The 18,577-nt window shown below is 29.6% G+C and overlaps 7 protein-coding genes across 7 annotated transcripts; 6 read left to right on the top strand and 1 right to left on the bottom strand.

Annotated features, from left to right (window-relative positions):
* Positions 1–1,188: 1,188 nt before the first annotated feature.
* On the top strand, positions 1,189–3,152 carry LOC135795190 (protein takeout-like). Its single transcript, XM_065306779.1, has 5 exons — positions 1,189–1,550; positions 1,737–1,983; positions 2,158–2,291; positions 2,344–2,493; positions 2,621–3,152. The coding sequence occupies exons 1-5, from the start codon at positions 1,478–1,480 to the stop codon at positions 2,770–2,772; spliced, it is 756 nt and encodes a 251-aa protein (XP_065162851.1). The 5' UTR covers positions 1,189–1,477; the 3' UTR covers positions 2,773–3,152.
* A 240-nt stretch (positions 3,153–3,392) lies between these two features.
* LOC135795197 (uncharacterized) lies at positions 3,393–4,861 on the top strand. The gene is made up of 6 exons (XM_065306784.1): positions 3,393–3,546; positions 3,603–3,695; positions 3,983–4,121; positions 4,177–4,310; positions 4,378–4,527; positions 4,599–4,861. The coding sequence occupies exons 1-6, from the start codon at positions 3,477–3,479 to the stop codon at positions 4,748–4,750; spliced, it is 738 nt and encodes a 245-aa protein (XP_065162856.1). The 5' UTR covers positions 3,393–3,476; the 3' UTR covers positions 4,751–4,861.
* Positions 4,845–6,242, bottom strand: LOC135795192 (uncharacterized). The gene is made up of 5 exons (XM_065306780.1): positions 6,057–6,242; positions 5,611–5,851; positions 5,417–5,550; positions 5,205–5,351; positions 4,845–5,141 (listed from the first exon to the last, which is right to left on the bottom strand). The coding sequence occupies exons 1-5, from the start codon at positions 6,127–6,129 to the stop codon at positions 4,990–4,992; spliced, it is 747 nt and encodes a 248-aa protein (XP_065162852.1). The 5' UTR covers positions 6,130–6,242; the 3' UTR covers positions 4,845–4,989.
* A 2,502-nt stretch (positions 6,243–8,744) lies between these two features.
* Positions 8,745–9,866, top strand: LOC135795198 (protein takeout-like). Its single transcript, XM_065306785.1, has 4 exons — positions 8,745–8,905; positions 8,962–9,187; positions 9,248–9,381; positions 9,439–9,866. The coding sequence occupies exons 1-4, from the start codon at positions 8,830–8,832 to the stop codon at positions 9,738–9,740; spliced, it is 738 nt and encodes a 245-aa protein (XP_065162857.1). The 5' UTR covers positions 8,745–8,829; the 3' UTR covers positions 9,741–9,866.
* A 428-nt stretch (positions 9,867–10,294) lies between these two features.
* Positions 10,295–11,483, top strand: LOC135795193 (protein takeout-like). The gene is made up of 4 exons (XM_065306781.1): positions 10,295–10,447; positions 10,551–10,776; positions 10,852–10,985; positions 11,048–11,483. The coding sequence occupies exons 1-4, from the start codon at positions 10,369–10,371 to the stop codon at positions 11,350–11,352; spliced, it is 744 nt and encodes a 247-aa protein (XP_065162853.1). The 5' UTR covers positions 10,295–10,368; the 3' UTR covers positions 11,353–11,483.
* A 49-nt stretch (positions 11,484–11,532) lies between these two features.
* On the top strand, positions 11,533–17,959 carry LOC135795463 (uncharacterized). Its single transcript, XM_065307147.1, has 8 exons — positions 11,533–11,723; positions 11,791–12,016; positions 12,088–12,221; positions 12,285–12,577; positions 14,674–14,809; positions 14,881–15,106; positions 16,033–16,166; positions 17,398–17,959. Exons 1-8 carry the CDS (start codon positions 11,660–11,662, stop codon positions 17,694–17,696), a joined length of 1,512 nt encoding a protein of 503 aa, XP_065163219.1. The 5' UTR covers positions 11,533–11,659; the 3' UTR covers positions 17,697–17,959.
* LOC135795200 (circadian clock-controlled protein daywake-like) lies at positions 13,123–14,309 on the top strand. The gene is made up of 4 exons (XM_065306787.1): positions 13,123–13,274; positions 13,344–13,569; positions 13,692–13,825; positions 13,936–14,309. The coding sequence occupies exons 1-4, from the start codon at positions 13,214–13,216 to the stop codon at positions 14,241–14,243; spliced, it is 729 nt and encodes a 242-aa protein (XP_065162859.1). The 5' UTR covers positions 13,123–13,213; the 3' UTR covers positions 14,244–14,309.
* Positions 17,960–18,577: the final 618 nt, after the last annotated feature.

Raw genomic sequence — 18,577 nt, 5'->3', positions numbered from 1 at the left:
TGATCAAATTGGTCTAGGCATTGTTGAGTTATGCGCTTACCAACAAATTTTGCGATTCATTTTTATATTATAGATATCATAACTAACAACCTAACATGAACAGTAATTCTATTTCGATTCATTTTTATTCTATTTTTTTATTAATGGAGAAAACAGCAAAGCGCAAGGCGTAACTAATAGCCAATTAGCTATATAATTACAAACATAATCATGAATGCTGCCATTCAGTTGCACTTTGAGTTTGTCGATATTCCAACAAATTTAATTTGCGTGCGAGAAATTTGCATGCTTTTATGATGCATTTGCGTTACAATAATTTGATAGTAAATTAATTGGCAGTTTGTTCCAGAAATCGAGAAAAATGTGTTTTGATGAATGTTGAGAAATGCAAAAAAGTACACATGGCACATGTGTCTCATTACTATAATTTAAACAAACTAGAGAATTTAATAACAATTTTTCACTACAAATGACGGGGAAAATCAATTGTTTACGTAAAACTTATTTATATATGTTTACATTCAAGATTATAAAAGCGTAAATAAAGTTTTCGTGGAAGTCAAAAAGCTTTTGTTAAAATTTTATAAACAAGGTTATCTTTCCAGCAATCCATACATCAAGCAATGTTTAAATTTTGAGTCATTTAATGCTTTCTTAGAATTAAAAAAAGATTTGAGATTATTTTGTTTGTTGGTTGTTGGCGTTGACTTTGAATGATGTCATTAACATTTTACATTTTGTTTTCACACTACAATAAATGCTTTACAAGAAGATTGTAAAAGCATAAAACACGATTAATATATTTTCATGAATGTTTAAATTGTTGTGGTTTGTAATTATTGTGGTAATTACAATCCAAGTTTTCTTTTTTTATGTAGTTCATTGTGTGCAGGCAATTTTTACACTTTCTTCTTTAGTGATAGTCACTGTTGCCAAGTTTATGACTATTATTAATACTTGACAACATAACCACAATATTTATTTAGGTTATATCTTACAGAACAAAACGGCAACACTGTTAATATTCGTCAAGCGCTGTTTCTTGTAGTTTTTCGGTATTTTTTACCCAAAAAACTTAAATCTAACAATGAATGTATTAGATCTTTTACTTTTCCCCACTTTACCTGAAGATTCATAGCAAAAGAGCACAAAAGAAGCGAGCATTGAATGAATACTCCGCGTACTTGACGAGCAGCCGAACGACAAAGTCACGGCCAAGCGTGTAAGAGGTCAGTTGGCAAAGAAGCGCGTCCATCGCGTCAAAGAACTAGAGCCCACAACGGAACTCTTCGGCTCGGCAGGTTGTCGTCGCGCCAACCTACTCGCACACCTTCGCTGCTCCAGAAGACGAGTTCTCAACGTGTACGATAGTGTCTGCGCTTTTTATTTAAGGACGCACTGCGTCGACGAATTCCAGCCACTCAGTCAGTGTCGGTCGACAATTACCAACGGCCGCATCCACCAAAACTATATCAAAATGTTCAAAATTTCATTTTTTATCCTCCTAAGTGCATTCTGCGGTGATACACTTGCGAGAAATGGAAGAAATCGTAAGTTTTCTACTATTTATCAATAAAATTAAAGCAAATCAGTTGAAGAATGACGAGTGGTCAAGTTAAAATCAAGTACCGTTAGGTGCGAGACCTGTTTTTAACCGTATGGCTTTCGTTAGCATTAAATCACGTTTCAATGAATTGTAACACATCAATAAAACATTTCTAAATAATTATTTACAGCTTATTATTATCTGCAACAATGCAGTCGATCCGATCCGGATGTAAACGATTGTTTGGTCAATTCAGCAAATAATCTCATGCATTATATTCGATCCAGAGGAATTCCTGAGTTGGGAATTGAGAAACCAGAACCAATTCTTATTGATGAGATTGGGATTGCTTTGGGAAGTGGACCAGATGGATACAGAGCGAAATTTAGACAAATTAATGCTTTTGGTGTGAGCAATTTGACTATGACAGCAGTGAGGTAAATAAAAATTTAGTTTTTTTTTTTAATTCAGAAAAAGTAATTAAATTAAGTCACGTACATTGTTATTCACAAGTTATGTGTTGTTATGTGAACAATGTGGTTGTTGACATTGATTTGCATATTTTAGGCGCAGTTTTTACGCATTACTTGAATATTTAATTTTCATTGCAGATCTGACGTAGACACTCATCAATTCCAGTTTACTTTTTACATTCCACACATTTCCGCGCGGGCTCTGTATGAATCCAGTGGTGTTTTAATTTTGGTTAAAGCATCCGGTGGAGGAAATTACTGGGGAGAATATGGTAAAATAAAAAAAATAAAAAAATATTATTTTACTAAAATTCTTGATTTTAGAGGGTGTAAAAGCTAAAATTTACTTGAAAGCTAATCCTATTCCTCGTAATGGCCGAACATACCTTGAATTAGACCAATTGAAGATGGATTTCAGCATCAAGGACATCAAAATGGGTGTTGACAATCTGCACAACAGCAATGCAGTCATCGGTATGTCAATACACTTTATTACTTTACAACTCTCACCTTCACATGTAATAAAACTTAATACTAACAACATAACCAAACTTTACACCTTTATTTTATTGTTTTAATGTTTCTAAATTTTTGATTGTAGAAGCCGCATTGAATTTATTCATCAACACCAATGCTCAAGATCTTCTCAAAGAAATGAAACCCGACTTAAAACGAAAATTAATAGCGATAATGTCAAACTTTGTCGAAACATTGTTTGATAATATCCCGTACGACGCTTGGATCACAGACTAATATAATTATTTCTCTGTAATTGAACAAAAAAATAGTGATACCATTTAAGAGTATGTTAAATGTTTTAAATCTCAAACGATAATTTAATTTATTATTTCTTACACATTCTTAGTTAGGTATAATATAAGATATTGTGCAGTCAGACCAAATGACAAGTTGGAAAATATCTGTTCATTAAAGAAAAATGGTCTAATGTTTAATGACGTATAATTATGGCTGAAATAGGCAACTAATTCAACGTTGTCAGTTTGTTACAATTGATGCAATCATATTTTTAATTTTATTATATACAGAATGATCCAAAATTAGAGTTCAGTGAAATTCAGTGTACTAACTAACCAAATAAAATATAATAAAATAAATTACATATTAAACACAAATATTTATTTGTTGTTTTTGTTAGTTCTGTCGTAATTAATTAATAATTTAATTTAAGTTGTTATTTAGCATGTATGTGATTAAGTGGACAGTTTCAACGAAGATTATAGCTTGTTATGAGTAAAAATGGTTAAAAATTATAGTGGAAGTTTAAAAGGGGAGTGTTTGTGAGTCCTTGGTCGGATATGACGTGAACATCCCACGCACGAGACTGCTTATCTATATAAATTGCTGTGTAAACAGTTTTTAAGTGCAAATGTTTACTAATATTTGGCAGTGAATTCTATACAATCTGATTGAATTGTTTTTGATTGTAAGCAGTTAAAATGCAGAAGATTAATAGATTAATAGTGTTTGTTGGAGTATTTAGTGGTTATTTGGCTGCAACAGATATACGTAAACATGAAATATTGAGATTAATATAATAGCTATACTTTTGTGAACATTTTTAGCATCTTTTATGCACATATGTCATAAAAGTAGCCCGGATACTAAAGCATGTATTAAGGATTCTGTTGAAGCACTCAGACCACAATTGCAAAATGGTAAGTAGTATAATTAAATTACTTAGATTAATTATTTTCTTTAAAAAAATAAGAAATGTTTATTGCATTGCATTTGCATTTAGTTGAATCTTCATATCAACGTATATTTCATATTTTACATCCTAAGGTTTAAATTTTTGTTATAAAAAGTAGCTTATACGATTTTTCTATGTAATAATGCATAAAAACATTACAAACATACAAACTCAAAATTTTCAATATTTTTGCTTAAAATTTAGTTTTAAGTTAATAAATATATACATTTTTGTTTATCTTCATGTTTTTAGGAAATCCTGAGTATAATATCCCCAGCGTGGAACCAATTGTTATCGATGATCTCATTAAGGACACTTCTGGTCCATTAAAACTAGAAACTACTCAGGTAGTTGCCTATGGTGGAGGAAATTATGAAATTATTGACATAATGTACGTCTCTCTACAACCAAAATTTATTTTAATTTAATTTTAAACTCAATTTTAGCCCAGATTTTGAGAAATATAGTTTCGAATCTGATATTAATATACCAACATTACGAATCGAAGCAAAATATCGTATCGATGGAAAAGTGTCAGTGGTAGCAGTACGTGGTGAAGGAACATTCCATGCCAACTTAAGTAAGTTATAAAACAATTTAGCAATCATAAAAATAAAAACAACATCTTAAAAATATTTTAATTTTAGCAAATTGTCGCAGTCGATCAACACTAGTCGGAAAACAGGTTCAAAGAGACGGTGAAAATCATCTGGAATTTGTTGAAAACAAAATGAAAGTCACCGTTGGTGGAGGAAATGTGTTATTGGACAATTTGTTTAACGGCGATAAAATATTAAGTAAGCATCTTAATCTTATTCTATTATTTTTGAAAATTGTCTTATAATATGGCTGAAATATAATTTTTTAGCCAAACTGATAAATGATGTGGTCAATGACAATCTACAAACGTTCCTAAAGGATTTAATGCCGTTTATTGAAGCTGGTTTAGCTAAAAACTTCATGAACACTGCGAATCAAATTGTCGGACCGTACACGTGTGAACAATTATTCCCAGAGTAATATTTTACTGTTTACTTTGTTTGTGAACATGTTGGTTGTTGTTTTTGTACTTTGGAGTTAATATATTGATACTAGACAAATAAATAATGCATACTTTCGTTACTTAAATAATATTTTTATTGAATTTATTACAAAATATCTAAAATTTCTATTCTAAACTTAAATTTTTAATATTTAACAGCTCTTTTTGGTTAGAACAACATTTTGCAACGATAAAAGTATTTTTCGAGGTTGTAAGTCTATTTTGGGAAAACTTTATCATATTCCAAATTATTTACGATTTGATTTGCAATTTTCAGAAGAGTATATGCCGCTCTATTCTCAATAAAAGGTGTGGAAATTTTGATTAATTCCTCTTTGTTTGAATTGGCAAGTTCATTAATGGCTTCATCTAAAAAAAAAAAAAAAAAATTAAAATTTAATCTAAAAACAAAAATAATATTAATTTTATTACTTAAAGTTTCATCTCCTTTAACAATATTATCAAGACGTAGTTTATAATCGCCGATCTTCAAATCAATCGTCAAGTCACTAAAGTGCAAATGCTCAAACTCATCACGCACTAAATCTCCTTTCAGAATACCAACACCTTCACAGTTCGCTAAAAATAATAATTATGACAATAAATCACATATCACGATTTACGAATGCAAATAAAATACTCACTTGCATTGGCATCAAACTGTCCATTACTAGTAATTGGCAATGATAGAATTCGTGTATCCACAGCATAATCGCCCTTGAGACGAAGATTTGGGAAAGTCACGGACATTTTGTAAATCATGTTGTCAATATCCAGCCTAGTAAAATTAATAGTATTAATATTATCAATAAAATAAAATATATTTGATATATCTTACTTTAATTTGTTGAGTTCGAAATAACTCGCACCGAAAACTTGCACATTGGTCAAATTCAACATGAAGTGATATTGTCCAACTCCACGGGAAATTATAATGTCTTCTACATTTAATGGTTCTAATGGCGGAACATCTAATTCAGGGATACCTTTTCTTAATTGTGGTCGTAATTCTTCAATTGAATTTTTAATGCAATCATTCAGTTGTGGATCGGATTGATGACAAATGTGAATATAACTTGCTATAAAAAATTAATTTATGACAAAAATCTTTTTTTTTGTTTTTATTTTGTGAATTTAATCACTTTTAACATTTATTTTTATTTTTAAATTTAAACTTGATGCGTTACTGGTTTCAATTTTCAACAAAATAACAAAAATATCAGTAACACAAAACATTTAAATCCAAAAACACAAAAAATAATTTTTGTTGCTTTTAAAACTTACGAATTGCCGCAGTAGAACAATAATTAATTCCGCCAGCAATCACTAACACACAACAAATTAATTTGATCCACATGTTTAAATATTACAGTGTGTAATTCACGTTGATAATGACTAAATTCAAATGATTCTAATCGCAGCACGCGCTGTCGGTTTTGTTGTCTCGTTTATAGCAAAAATGACCAAAAGGAACTCCCACTTTAAGAGTTTCCATTTGGAGTGTGTGTGCGCGCGTCTCGTCCTTACAAAAAAACACTCCAACTGCCGGGCGTCACATCAACGTGCTATCAACAGTGTAATCATCATCATGGAGGCACATGTTTAATGGCTTTCTCGGACAAAGTCACATTTAGTGCGAATGTGTATAAATGTAAAACATGCATCTTTGTATTTCCTTGTGCGCGTTGTATATGTGCGCAAAACTAGTATAAGCTTATATTTATGATTCATAAACAAGTTGATAATTATATTTGTTACACGTTTGAAGGAAAAACCGTGACCGCAACAGACAATTTGTAAATTTAATATATGATTGAGAAAAGAATAAGTGTTTTTCACAGGATCAATATTTATGTTTTTTTGCATAATTCTTAATTCTGAAAATTATAGGTTATATAATTTATTTAGCGGTCAAGGAGAACTTTGTATTGTCTCATCAATAAATACCCATTTAAATTATTATTTAACTATAAGTTGAATTATAAATTAGATTAAATTAATGCCGCTCTAGGAAATCTTTATTTATTTAAATTGAAACTTTGATGTTTTTATCACTTTTTAACATTTTTTAAATTTAACAAAAGCAAAATTTTAAAAACTTGAAAAAGACCTAAAAGTGACGTTTATTTGTTATTAATACCGTATCACCACGTACTTGATTGATAATTATTACCTTGACTTTAATTTGAGTAATAATTGTTTAAAATTTGCATAATTGTTGTCATCAAATCAATAAACTTTAATAAAAATGATTCCATCAGCCGGTTTTTCGAATTAAAAAGGAAAAAACAAGTAATATAATATTATGTGCGTGGTAAGTGAATTTTTAGGTTAACTCGCAGTAAAATAGCTAATAACTAAATAATTTTGTATTAACTCATCAATTTTCCTCATTAAAATAAAAATACTACATTATGCCTGTATCAGTACGCTAATAATGTTAAATAAGTTGCAATTTGCAGTGACGAGACATGACATTTCTTCGTGGACGTCAAGGATAACCGTCTAGTGACATTCGCGATTAATAACATCTAATAACAAACGATCAAAATTCAATTTGATGAAAAAATTACTATGAAGATAAGGTCATTTATAACTCATTCGCATTATAAAGTAGGTATACAACTTGAAATAAACACAAATACAAGATTTAAAAATGCTGAATCATTATGAGTTTTAAGAGTAAATAAAAGAATTTAAAAATGTAAAAAAAAAATAATTTAAAATTAAATTTAAATTAAAACTAATAATTATAATATCATTAGCTTTTGCTTGTAATTTAGTTTGCGACGATTTTAATAAAAACGCTTTAAAGCTGCCAGGATTGGAATTACGCAACAATAACAATAATAGGGAATTCATACTAAATTGCATATCTTATTTCTTACTTTTGAGTTACATTTTTGCATTAAACAGTAGCTTATTTCATTTTCCTTGATCAAAAGATTTTCTACTTCAAATTTTATCAAATTTGTTTTGTTGGAATTTGCGTGATTGCTTTACAAACAAACACACTAACTTATATTCTCATTTATAGTCTCAGTTTGGTTTATACCAACATTCTTACACATATTTTTGTGTAAAAATCAAGGTCAATGTTAAAAAGTGAAGACACATTTAATACTAACCCATTCAAATACATTTTAACACCATAAATACTCTGACCATATAAATTAATTAGTGAAACTTTAGAATTTTAAACTATTCAAGAAGAAAAGCATACATTGACCCACATCATAGTGTATAATTTATTTCGGATATCATGGACAAAACTAGTTTATACTTTATTAATTAATGATGTCTGTGATGAATGCGCTATAGTTTATTTCATTCGCATTCAATTCATTCAATTCGATTCAATTCACTTTTAATAGAAACATTGCTGTTCTTATGATTGTTAATGTACAATATTCCAACATATGAGTATAAAACAAGTTGTTATTAAATCATAATTGTATCATTATATAACTCTGCGTTTATTTCAGCGTTGAAAATACGAGTAATTCATAGTTTTAGTTGATTTTATTGTAATTTTGCAATTTTGTACTCATAATTATACAGATTAGATAAAAAATCACAATGTGTGTGATGCTACGAGACGTGTTAATTGCATTTCCTGTTTTGTCATTGCGTCATTTTTGCTATAGTTCACTTATAAAATACATAAAAATTCAATATCAACAGTTATTTTAATACAATTTCAGTAGAATTTTTTATTTTTGATTTTTTCTTGATTCTAATTGATTTATCGTTGCAAAAATGTCACCAAAAATATTTTTTATCGATTCTGGATATGACTAACCAATTTTTATTGTTGTCGGTATTAAGATTAATTAATATGCACTACACAACCTTAACACCTCACTGACAATAGAGATCAATTCTGTATTCTGCCTTAATTTAATATTCCAACCAAGTATTTTGATTTGGTTAACTAACCAACGTTCCAAAGATGAAGAACCAATAAATATCACCCACATGACTTACAGCAATTCAGTTCATTCACAAGCAACAATTAAAACACATTGAGATACTAGTAAAAGTGTTAAATTTCATAATGGAATTGTTTGGCAAGATTTTATTGATCACTGCTATTTCATTAGCACTTTTCGGTGAAACGTTGAGTAAAATACGTAAGAATCATAAACTATAAAACAATTCAATTGTAAAATCAAAAATTTATTTTTAGCAAATTATATAAAAGTGTGCAGAGCATCCGATCCCAGAGTAACACAATGCATTGCAACTTCAATAAAAGATTTACTCCCAAAATTGAAAAATGGAATCAGAGAATTGGATTTACCACCTATTGAACCTTTACACTTGCATAATATTAAATTAAGCACTGGTAAACACAGCAATATATCGAATTTATACGTTTATGGTATAACTACATTCAAATTAACTGATTTAAAGTAAGTTTTAGGCCAAAATATGCATAAAATACATCAAAAATTTAAAAATTAAAATTTTAGGACAGATGTTGTACATAATCGATTTATGTTCAAATCAGTAGCACCTACATTACATTTTAATGGAAATTATGATTTAGATATGAAATTGGTTTTTATTCCAATAAAAGGCCAAGGAAAAATTAGTGGTGTATTAAGTAAAACATAATAAAAACATAAAATATTGTATTTTAGTATAAATCTAAATATTTTAGATAATTTTCATGCTGACGGAATGATGCACGGCAAGAAAATATGGCGAAATGGCAAACAATATCTACACTTCCAGAAATTCCAGTTAAAAATGCATTCGGCCGATGCCAAATTACAACTGGATAATTTATTCGGCGGTGATCCATTCCTAGGACAAGTTACCAACTCAGTAATCAACAGTAATATAAACGTGATTATGGATGACATAATGCCGGCACTGGAAAATTCGTTAAGCCAAGACTTAACTTCGATAGCAAATAAAATAATGGATAGATTTACATACGATGAATTATTTCCTCAATAATTTAACATCTTCTTTGTTACAAAGAAGTTTTACAAGTTTAATTTGACATTGTCTTGACTGCTGTAATGTGTCTGTAGTTTTTACAATACATTAGTAATGCTGAATAAATTGGCTTTGGTCTTTGTTTTTTGTTTGTTTGCTTGTGTTGAAGAGCTGAATTTAATTTCGTGTTACCACAATGTACGTCAACAGCGTGCACTGTACTTTTAGGTTTTTGTGTTGCAAACATGGCCTTGGAGTTGGAGTTGAATTGAATGCAAACAATTGATGCATACAAATTAAACAATTATTTTGCTTTAAATAGAAAACCATGCATTTCTATGCATTTGAACAAATTTATCAAATTAGAGTAATTTTTTAATAACATGTTGATATTGAAAGAATACTGATAACTAAATACATATAAATGTGTCTAGCCAAAACTGAACAATTCAATTAATAAACGAAACAATCACAATTCAATGCATAAGGAATTAAAAACGGGAATTTAACGACTTTTTAATTGATTATTTCATTTTCGTTTATTATTATTGATTGTCGCCTGTGATAACACTGGCTTATATAAAAAGTAAAAGTCTATGTTGTGTTTTTGTCTACTTTGCATCGTAGAACAGGAAAGTTTAGCACAATGTTGAATTCGTGGAAGTTTTCGGTTTTTATTTTTACAATCACAATTTTCCAAGTGCACTTTGTCAAATCAGCAATACGTAAGTAAAATAATGATCACAAATCAATCAGTTTGGTGTTTTGTGCAAGTGTAATTAAGTTCAATTATTGTAAATTGAACGGTGATAACGTGTGAATTTCCAGCCGACTATATTCAAGTGTGCAAACGTAGTGATCCCAATTTAGACGACTGTGTGAAAAACTCAATTGTGAACTTGCGTCAGAAACTTGCGACAGGAATACCCGAATTGAACGTACCAGGAATCGAACCACTGTATATCCGTAGACTAGAGTTACAGGACAATGTTAATGTCAACTTTACGGATGTTTATATTCATGGACCTTCAGAGTTTGATTTGGCTGAAATGAAGTAGGCAACACCACAATTATGTTTAATTATGAGAGCCGACTATAGGCAACCAACATTACACGTTTTCATTTACAGAATAGACATCAAAAAGAATCGGTTTGTTTTTCTCTACAAATTCAAAGAATTAAAATTTGAAGGAAAATATGATATCGACATGGAAATCCTACGTATTCCTCTGAAGTCCAGTGGACCTATGCATGGACATTTCAGTAAGTAATTAATAAAACACCAAAATTTACAGAATAATTTTTCTTGTTTTTAATTTTTATAGAAAATTGTCAGATTACTGGCAAAATGGTAGGCAAGAAAATGATGATAAACGATAAATCGCACATGATTTTCCGCCCAATTGAATTAAAAATCTACCAGGGACAAACATACCTACGTCTGGAGAATTTATTCCGTGGTCAGAAAGCGCTGCAAGACGCGACAAACGACTTACTCAACGAAAACAACGCTCTATTGCAAAATGAAATTCTGCCAGCGTTGGAAAAAACTCTAGGGGAACACTTTACTCTCATTGCCAATAAAATAACGTCACATTTTACGTACGATGAACTATTTCCACTGAATTAAACTCAGACTAATTACAATTAAATGATGTTTACTAAGAATAATAGAACCTGTTTTTTGGGTATATTTTATAGATCCAAATATATTTGCAATTTATTTGTCTGTACCTAATAAACGTTAACTTTTCGATTTTATTATAGTTTGTGAAATGTGTTTTCAACGTGAAATACTGGATGATTTTTTCGTTTTTCTTCAAAAGTTTGTGTATAAAATAAGCTTTCGGAGAGGAATCAGCAGTTGCATCTTGATCTGTAACAAATATACACTTTAATTCAAGTAATTTAATCAAAACTAAACTTGATTAGTTAAAATGAATTTAATTCAAAGTGGAATTTGTATTCTATTGTTGTGTGTGGCAGCAAATGCAGAAATACGTAAGTTTTTCTATATTTTTCTGATTAAAACAATTAAAAATGTAATTTTTATTTTGTTTCCATGCAGCTGATTATATAAAGGTGTGTAAACGAGACAATGAAGATATATCAGCATGTATTATAAAATCCGTGGAAATCTTGGCCGAGAAATTGTTAGATGGAATTCCAGAATTGGGAGTTCCACCAATAGAACCATTAACATTGGATGATTTACAAATCAGCAAAGGATTAAAATTAAATGTAACAGATATTGTTATAAATGGTGCAGGAAAATTTAAAATCAAGGAACTCAAGTAATTTAATTTCCTATATTTTACCAATAATCATAATTTAACATTTTTTAATCAATTTTTTACCATTTTAGAGCGGAAGTAAACAAAAATAGATTCGCTGTTCTGCTTCACATTCCTGTTCTTGATCTTGTTGGTAAACATTCAATCGACATGGAATTATTAACAATTCCTCTGAAAGGAAGCGGACCATTCACAGCTAAATTCAGTAAGTTATAATTTTATTACTCAAAACATTATCAAAATAATATTTAATAATATTGTTATTTAGCTGAATTTACCATTGGTGTCAAAATGAAAGGACGTGTTGTGGACGATAACGGCGTAAATCGTCTTAAATTTGATCCGTTTGATGTTCAAGTTGCAATCGCAGGAATAAAGCAGTTGAACCTTGAAGGTTTATTCGAAGATAATCCCACATTGAAAATGGCTGGTAAAGCTGTGATTGACGACAATATGGACGTTCTTCTTGATGAACTTCGTCCAGAAATTGAACATTCAATGAGCACAACTTTAACTCGTCTCGCAAATCAAATCACAAGCCATTTTACTTATGAAGAATTATTTCCACAATAATAATTCACTTTAAAACATTATATTTTGTTATGTTTATCAATTATGTTTGCAATTTAATCAAATAAATTTTTTATCGACTGCAGAAGAAATATTTCTTTAAATTTCTTAAAATTCATCATAACACAATCAAATAAACAAAAATTAATATTTACCTAAAACTATTAGATGTTTTGTTAATTTTTTAATATATTTACATTATGTAAGAGTCAAGGTCATCATTTAAATTTTAGATTACCTACTATGCTCGTTAATGCTCAAGCTAAAATCACAAATAATAAAATTCGCTTTTAATTTCCGAAAAAAAACTTTAAACTAATTAAGTGAATAATTTATCATTACACTAATTAAATCCGCTTCCTAAAAACTTTACCTTCAAAAGTTCACACACTGAGCAAATTATATTTGTGTAAACTAATTTGAATTAGGTATATCTAATATATAAAAACGTCGTGATTAAAAACAAGGTTCGTGCGAGTTTTTGTCGAATCTACAAAGACGCGATTTGATTTTTCACATAAATAGCAGATTAGTTGACTTCTACAAATTAGTCCTTAACTTGGCGTCGATTCACGACGAGCAAATTATTAACTCTTAGTAAAATAAATAAATTAACATCACGCTAAAATGTTACATCGGTGTGTTTTTGCTGTTTTTTGTTTAGTTTTATATGTTAATGCTGAAATTCGTAAGTATTTCAATGTTTAATATAACAACAACGTCAAATATTAATAATAATTTTTATTTTTTAATTTAGCTTCGTTTATAAAAGTCTGCAAAGCAACAAATCCTGATCTAGGAGGATGTATCAAATCATCAGTGTTAACATTACAACCAAATTTAGCAAAAGGAATTCCTGAATTAGATGTACCAGTTTTGGAGCCCTTCGACGTTGATGATTTATCCGTCAGGACTAACTTGAACATCAACATTACTGACTTCAAACTGCACAACCTGTTAGCCTTCGAAATCCTTGATATTTCGTAAGTAGTGTATAAATTTAGTTCAATTTGAGTTTTGTTTTATTTTTCAAACTGCACGCAAGGCTACAGTCACTGATAAAACACTTAAATTTATTTATTTGTTTTTTTTTTCTTGTATACAGTGCGTCGTATGAGAAATACCAATTCGCTTTTGTGCTGAAGTTCACTAACGTCGAAGTCAGCGGTGATTATACGATCGACACCAAGCTTCTTACGATTCCATTGCAAGGCCACGGACCGCTTACCGGACGCATAGGTATGTCAAAAATTCCGAATTCTTGCAACACTCAACAAATATCAGGTTGAATTCAGCCAAATATTTGCCATACTGGGATAAACCAGATTTTTGCATTTTTTTTTGTTTAGGATCGATTCATTTCATTGGAAAACTCAAAGGAAAACGTATACAAATCAACGGAGAAAATCATATTGAGTTGAGATTCTTGGAATTCAAAATTACGGACTGGAAGAATGTTAAATTCAGTATGAGTGGACTCTTCCCAGATAACAAACAACTAGCTGAAGCTGCAACTAGAGTCGTTGAAGATAACTCTGATGTACTTCTTGAAGAAATGGTTCCAACACTTGAAACTAACTTAAATCGAAAAATTACAGAAATAGCAAATAAAATCGTACGAAAATTCACTGAAGAAGAAATCTTCCCAAAAAATTAAATTAATTTTCTTTATTTCATAAAATTTTGTATTAAAATTAAAATTATAAATAAAACAAAGAAATTTTATATCTTTTCTCGTAAAATATAAGAAATAGTTAATAATTGTTTATCCAAGTGGAAATTACCTATGTTTACATGATGCACCGCCCTAAAATTGTAATTGCATCGCGAGTAGCATTAATGTTAATTGATAGGCGGTTGATAATTCGGTTTGTTAACGGCGGCACGCAGTTCGTTCTTCGATGATACGCTCGAGTCATGCACAGACGACTTTTCCCGCAAACGATTTCAAGGATCACGCCGCGAACGATGCGGCTACTGATATTTATATTGCGCCAGCCACCACACGACGCCTATATCAAACGATGACAATTTGAATTCGTGGTCATTGCAATAAGCCGCTCGGACAAGCAACGTGCACCTGACCAAAACTTACTCGTTTGATTGATGTTATACTAATTTCTTATTGCATTGACATTAACGACAAAAAACTTTCCATAATGATTAAACAAGTTCTCAGTATATTTGTGTTGTGTTTGGTTGGACTAACGACTTGTATGATACGTAAGTAATTATATTTTATTGATAATATGTTTTAAATTTGTTTTAAATTATTTTTTATTGGTTTTGTTCAGCTGATTATATTAAACCGTGCAAGGCGGATGATCCTGAGATTTCTAAATGTATTATTCGCGCCATAAATGAACTCAGGCCGCAGTTACAAAAGGGAATTCCGGAACTGGAAGTGCCGCCGATGGAACCGCTTCATTTGGATGCTATCCGGTTGACCAGAGGTATTCAATGCAATGTCACAGATGTCGAGGTTTGGGGACCGTCATCGTTCGAAATAACTGAATTACGGTGAGATTTAATTAAATATATAATAATTAATTATCAAAAAAAATCCTTTATTTATAAAGGACAATCATTTCAAAAAGATTTTTTTAAAGAAACGTTGCAACTAAAACGTTTATTTTAGTTTTAACAAATTAAAATTTACAATTTACAACAGTAATTTTGACAAATCTTACTTTCTCATTGACAAGCAAACTAAAACAAATAAATAAAAGAAAATTCAAGGCAATTTTTTTTTTTCAAAATAAAGAAGAAGAATTCTGTTTTATCAGAATGAAAAGAATTGTTTTATAAATTGCAATATATACCAGACTAACCAGAACTGATAAAATAAATCAAACTTAATGCTTAAGCAATATTTATTTTACATTACTATTTACAATCTATAAATATAGCACATAATTAAATCATAATACAATATAAAAACAGTAATTTTAGTTTGTTGACATTTAATTTCTTATTATTTTTGTTGCGTCTCCACTTTTTGTATTCTAACGCTTATTATCGCTAATTACATACTATTATGTGCATTTCACGCGATAATTATAATCATGTGCAAGCAGACATTTAATAAGCGTCATGGAATGGAGTTTGCAACTTCATTTTCGTAGGGCAGCAAGTAATTAAACACGGCTATTATTAAAAGTTATCTGCGAACCACGCATTAATTCATAATGACACACATCGCAATAAATACAACAAGTACAACAAGTACAACAGGTAGAAATAATTATGTACTAGATATTAAAAAGCAAACAAAGCGAAACACCTTGGAAGAAACTCGTATAAAAGTAAAAATTCAAATCGTACGCAAAAAGCGCAAAAAATTATTATTTATGCATAGGATTTGTTTTTAAATTGTTTGATTGTTATTTGTTTAGAACAATAGTTGGATAATAATAATTGAAATATGTGGTGTTTGCGGTTTTCAGTGCCAACGTACCAAAAAATCGTTTCGCCTTCATCGTACGCCTTCCATTCTTGCAATTCAAAGGTCACTATGAGCTGAATTCAAGAATTCTCGTGCTTAACTTGCGAGGAAGTGGGCCAATTCACGGAAATTTCAGTAAGTACACACTTATTAATGCAAATAACATAAATTTCATTTAGTCATGGTTTGGTCATGCAAATTTGTTCAAGTGATAAATAATATTACATAAGCTTAATTTTTTTATGAAAAATTCTCTTGACATTGAAACGAATGATGAACAAAAACAATGAAGTTTACTTTATTATAACTAGGTGATGGTTGAGCTATAATTGACTAAAATACACATTAAATTTTAACAACCACAAAAAACACTTATGTGCAAAAATTATGATAGAATTGTTCAATGTCAAACAATTTAATCGTTTTGTACGATTTAACAATGCTCATTTGTAGTAATTTAGATTTTATGCACGAAAGGTATGAGAAACACGCAATAAATTTAAATTTAAAAATAAAACTGCGGTTTTTATACAAATATACTAAAAGTGGTGGTAGCAAAGAGAAACAACAAAGTTTTAAACTATTTAAATTCTACGCAGGTTGTATGTAGTGTTGGTTGCCTATATTAAAGCAAACCAAGTCAATAAATATTAGCTTTCACTAAAACTTTTTCAAACTTATTGAAGTTTGCAATATTTATAGAGAAATTTAACATTGCTGGTCACTCGTAATTTAAAATATTACATTAGCATTAACAACAACTGTTCAAGCAAAGTATAATCACGCACTATTATTAACACTTTCTAATGTGTAACTTTTGTTACAAATAATATCAGTAAATATTATATATTTTTGTGGAATTATTGAAAGTTTTGGATTGCATGTAACATTAAAGCAAATGATGTTCTAAAATTATATATATTTACAATCATTGTAGGTCTAAAACTTTTTAGTAATTTTTTCCTGTTAAAAAAACTGTTACTTAACTTTTGTCATTTTAATTATTAAAAAGATCCTTTTGTCAGCAATTTTATCCTCGTAGTTTTGAGTAAAAAAGTAATTAATATTTACTATTTTATCATAAATTGCTAATAATGCACTTTAGCGCCTTCCCTGACTAAATTATTTAACTATAACTATCAGTAAATTTATATTAGTTTACATCCTCTATTTAACATTGTTAAAGTTATAATTTTTGATATTTTAATAGATATTCTGCTATTTGGGGCCAAGACAAATCCTACCGATCATAGATTATCAAAATATGTTAAACCGTTCTTGAGTTATAAGTGATGTAACTAACCAAACCTTGTTTAATGTATACCTTTATATAGATATATGTATTAAAATATATTTTATGTTTCAGCTGATTACAGTTTTCAAGGAGTTCTGAAAGGCAAACGTATTCAACAAAACGGAGAAGAATACTTGAAATTCGACAAAATGAAATTGACAATCTTCCCGGGTCACACAGTAATGCGATTAGATAATCTCTTCAATGGTAATGCAGCTCTTGGCAGAGCGACCAATGACGTCCTAAACGATTCACAAGACGCCATCTTGGAAGAAGTGCGACCTGCGCTCACTGACGCGCTCAGCGAACTATTCACCAACATAGCAAATAAAATCACACTGCGCTTTACTTATAACGAACTATTCTTATAAAATATTCATATTTATAATATTGCATAATAAGTTTTGCTTTTTCTTGCTATGTTTGTTATTTAGTGCTTTTCTTCTATATTTTATATAAAACACTATTCATCGCATTGAACTAAAAGTACTTATTGCTTATACTTGACATACAATTGTTAAAGTAGTCAGTATTAGACATTAATGTAACATTATCATATTGTAAGAATTGTACAAAAGTGAAATTTGCAAAATTGCAAAATCGAAGAAAAAAAAATTATACTTTTCCAAGAAAATTTCGTTCATTAATTTGTGCATCGTGCAATTGATGTACCTGAAGTCAAAGAAGAAGTAATAGTTAATAATAACACACAATTTTTTTCCAATTGCTTGTTCAACTGGTCTTTGAATATGTGCAAAAGTGAAATTATTGTAAACTTATGGTTACCACAGCATGTCGGAGATTTATTTGCATTTTAGATTATCGTTATTTCACTGCGTTAAGATGCGTAACATGCGAAAGTATACAAAGTGTTTAAAATAAATATAAACATATTAATAATTGACAGGATGTGGATTTGGAAACATTCTGTGTATGTATGTTAGCAGAGTCAATTAAAATTTCAATTTTAAATTGCATCATTGAGAACGACGACCTGAAATATACTCAAATTTCTTGTTTTTATAAAAAATTGATATTTGCCAAGAAACTTTGAACTTTAAAAACTTAAATTTTTAAAATTTTATTTGTACTTTGAACTTAAGAGAAATTATTAACATTTATGTTATTATAATGATGATTACGATGTTCGCAAACAAAATTTGCATATTATTTAACGTAAAATGTCACACGTTGAATGCGGGTAAACTTTTATTGAAAACGTTTAACCATTCAATTATGTACTGTGTTAATA

This window comes from Atheta coriaria, unplaced genomic scaffold (assembly GCF_025399875.1).
Source record: "Atheta coriaria isolate IRGN ID8LTWV9N9 unplaced genomic scaffold, Caltech_Dcor_3.1 hic_scaffold_7_pilon, whole genome shotgun sequence".
NCBI classification, from domain to species: domain Eukaryota; kingdom Metazoa; phylum Arthropoda; class Insecta; order Coleoptera; family Staphylinidae; genus Dalotia; species Dalotia coriaria.
The sequence above is the reverse complement of the archived record's forward strand: the minus strand, read 5'-3'. Positions and strand labels throughout refer to the sequence as shown.

What these genes read in the sequence shown, in the direction of transcription:
- LOC135795198 (XM_065306785.1), top strand. Translation starts at nt 8,830, where the DNA reads ATGGAATTGTTTGGCAAGATTTTATTGATCACTGCTATTTCATTAGCA. An exon ending in TGAAACGTTGAGTAAAATAC is followed by an intron (nt 8,906 to 8,961) that starts GTAAGAATCATA and finishes ATTTATTTTTAG; the next exon opens with CAAATTATATAAAAGTGTGC. An exon ending in TTCAAATTAACTGATTTAAA is followed by an intron (nt 9,188 to 9,247) that starts GTAAGTTTTAGG and finishes TTAAAATTTTAG; the next exon opens with GACAGATGTTGTACATAATC.
- LOC135795200 (XM_065306787.1), top strand. Translation starts at nt 13,214, where the DNA reads ATGTTACATCGGTGTGTTTTTGCTGTTTTTTGTTTAGTTTTATATGTT. An exon ending in TTCGAAATCCTTGATATTTC is followed by an intron (nt 13,570 to 13,691) that starts GTAAGTAGTGTA and finishes TCTTGTATACAG; the next exon opens with TGCGTCGTATGAGAAATACC. An exon ending in ACCGCTTACCGGACGCATAG is followed by an intron (nt 13,826 to 13,935) that starts GTATGTCAAAAA and finishes TTTTTTGTTTAG; the next exon opens with GATCGATTCATTTCATTGGA.
- LOC135795190 (XM_065306779.1), top strand. Translation starts at nt 1,478, where the DNA reads ATGTTCAAAATTTCATTTTTTATCCTCCTAAGTGCATTCTGCGGTGAT. An exon ending in TTGACTATGACAGCAGTGAG is followed by an intron (nt 1,984 to 2,157) that starts GTAAATAAAAAT and finishes TTTTCATTGCAG; the next exon opens with ATCTGACGTAGACACTCATC. An exon ending in AAATTACTGGGGAGAATATG is followed by an intron (nt 2,292 to 2,343) that starts GTAAAATAAAAA and finishes TCTTGATTTTAG; the next exon opens with AGGGTGTAAAAGCTAAAATT.
- LOC135795192 (XM_065306780.1), bottom strand. Translation starts at nt 6,129, where the DNA reads ATGTGGATCAAATTAATTTGTTGTGTGTTAGTGATTGCTGGCGGAATT. An exon ending in TTGTTCTACTGCGGCAATTC is followed by an intron (nt 5,852 to 6,056) that starts GTAAGTTTTAAA and finishes AATTTTTTATAG; the next exon opens with CAAGTTATATTCACATTTGT. An exon ending in TAAAGGAGATGAAACTTTAA is followed by an intron (nt 5,142 to 5,204) that starts GTAATAAAATTA and finishes TTTTTTTTTTAG; the next exon opens with ATGAAGCCATTAATGAACTT.
- LOC135795193 (XM_065306781.1), top strand. Translation starts at nt 10,369, where the DNA reads ATGTTGAATTCGTGGAAGTTTTCGGTTTTTATTTTTACAATCACAATT. An exon ending in CTTTGTCAAATCAGCAATAC is followed by an intron (nt 10,448 to 10,550) that starts GTAAGTAAAATA and finishes GTGAATTTCCAG; the next exon opens with CCGACTATATTCAAGTGTGC. An exon ending in TTTGATTTGGCTGAAATGAA is followed by an intron (nt 10,777 to 10,851) that starts GTAGGCAACACC and finishes TTTCATTTACAG; the next exon opens with AATAGACATCAAAAAGAATC.
- LOC135795463 (XM_065307147.1), top strand. Translation starts at nt 11,660, where the DNA reads ATGAATTTAATTCAAAGTGGAATTTGTATTCTATTGTTGTGTGTGGCA. An exon ending in ATTTTACTTATGAAGAATTA is followed by an intron (nt 12,578 to 14,673) that starts TTTCCACAATAA and finishes TGCACCTGACCA; the next exon opens with AAACTTACTCGTTTGATTGA. An exon ending in ACTAACGACTTGTATGATAC is followed by an intron (nt 14,810 to 14,880) that starts GTAAGTAATTAT and finishes GGTTTTGTTCAG; the next exon opens with CTGATTATATTAAACCGTGC.
- LOC135795197 (XM_065306784.1), top strand. Translation starts at nt 3,477, where the DNA reads ATGCAGAAGATTAATAGATTAATAGTGTTTGTTGGAGTATTTAGTGGT. An exon ending in CAGACCACAATTGCAAAATG is followed by an intron (nt 3,696 to 3,982) that starts GTAAGTAGTATA and finishes TCATGTTTTTAG; the next exon opens with GAAATCCTGAGTATAATATC. An exon ending in TAACGGCGATAAAATATTAA is followed by an intron (nt 4,528 to 4,598) that starts GTAAGCATCTTA and finishes ATAATTTTTTAG; the next exon opens with CCAAACTGATAAATGATGTG.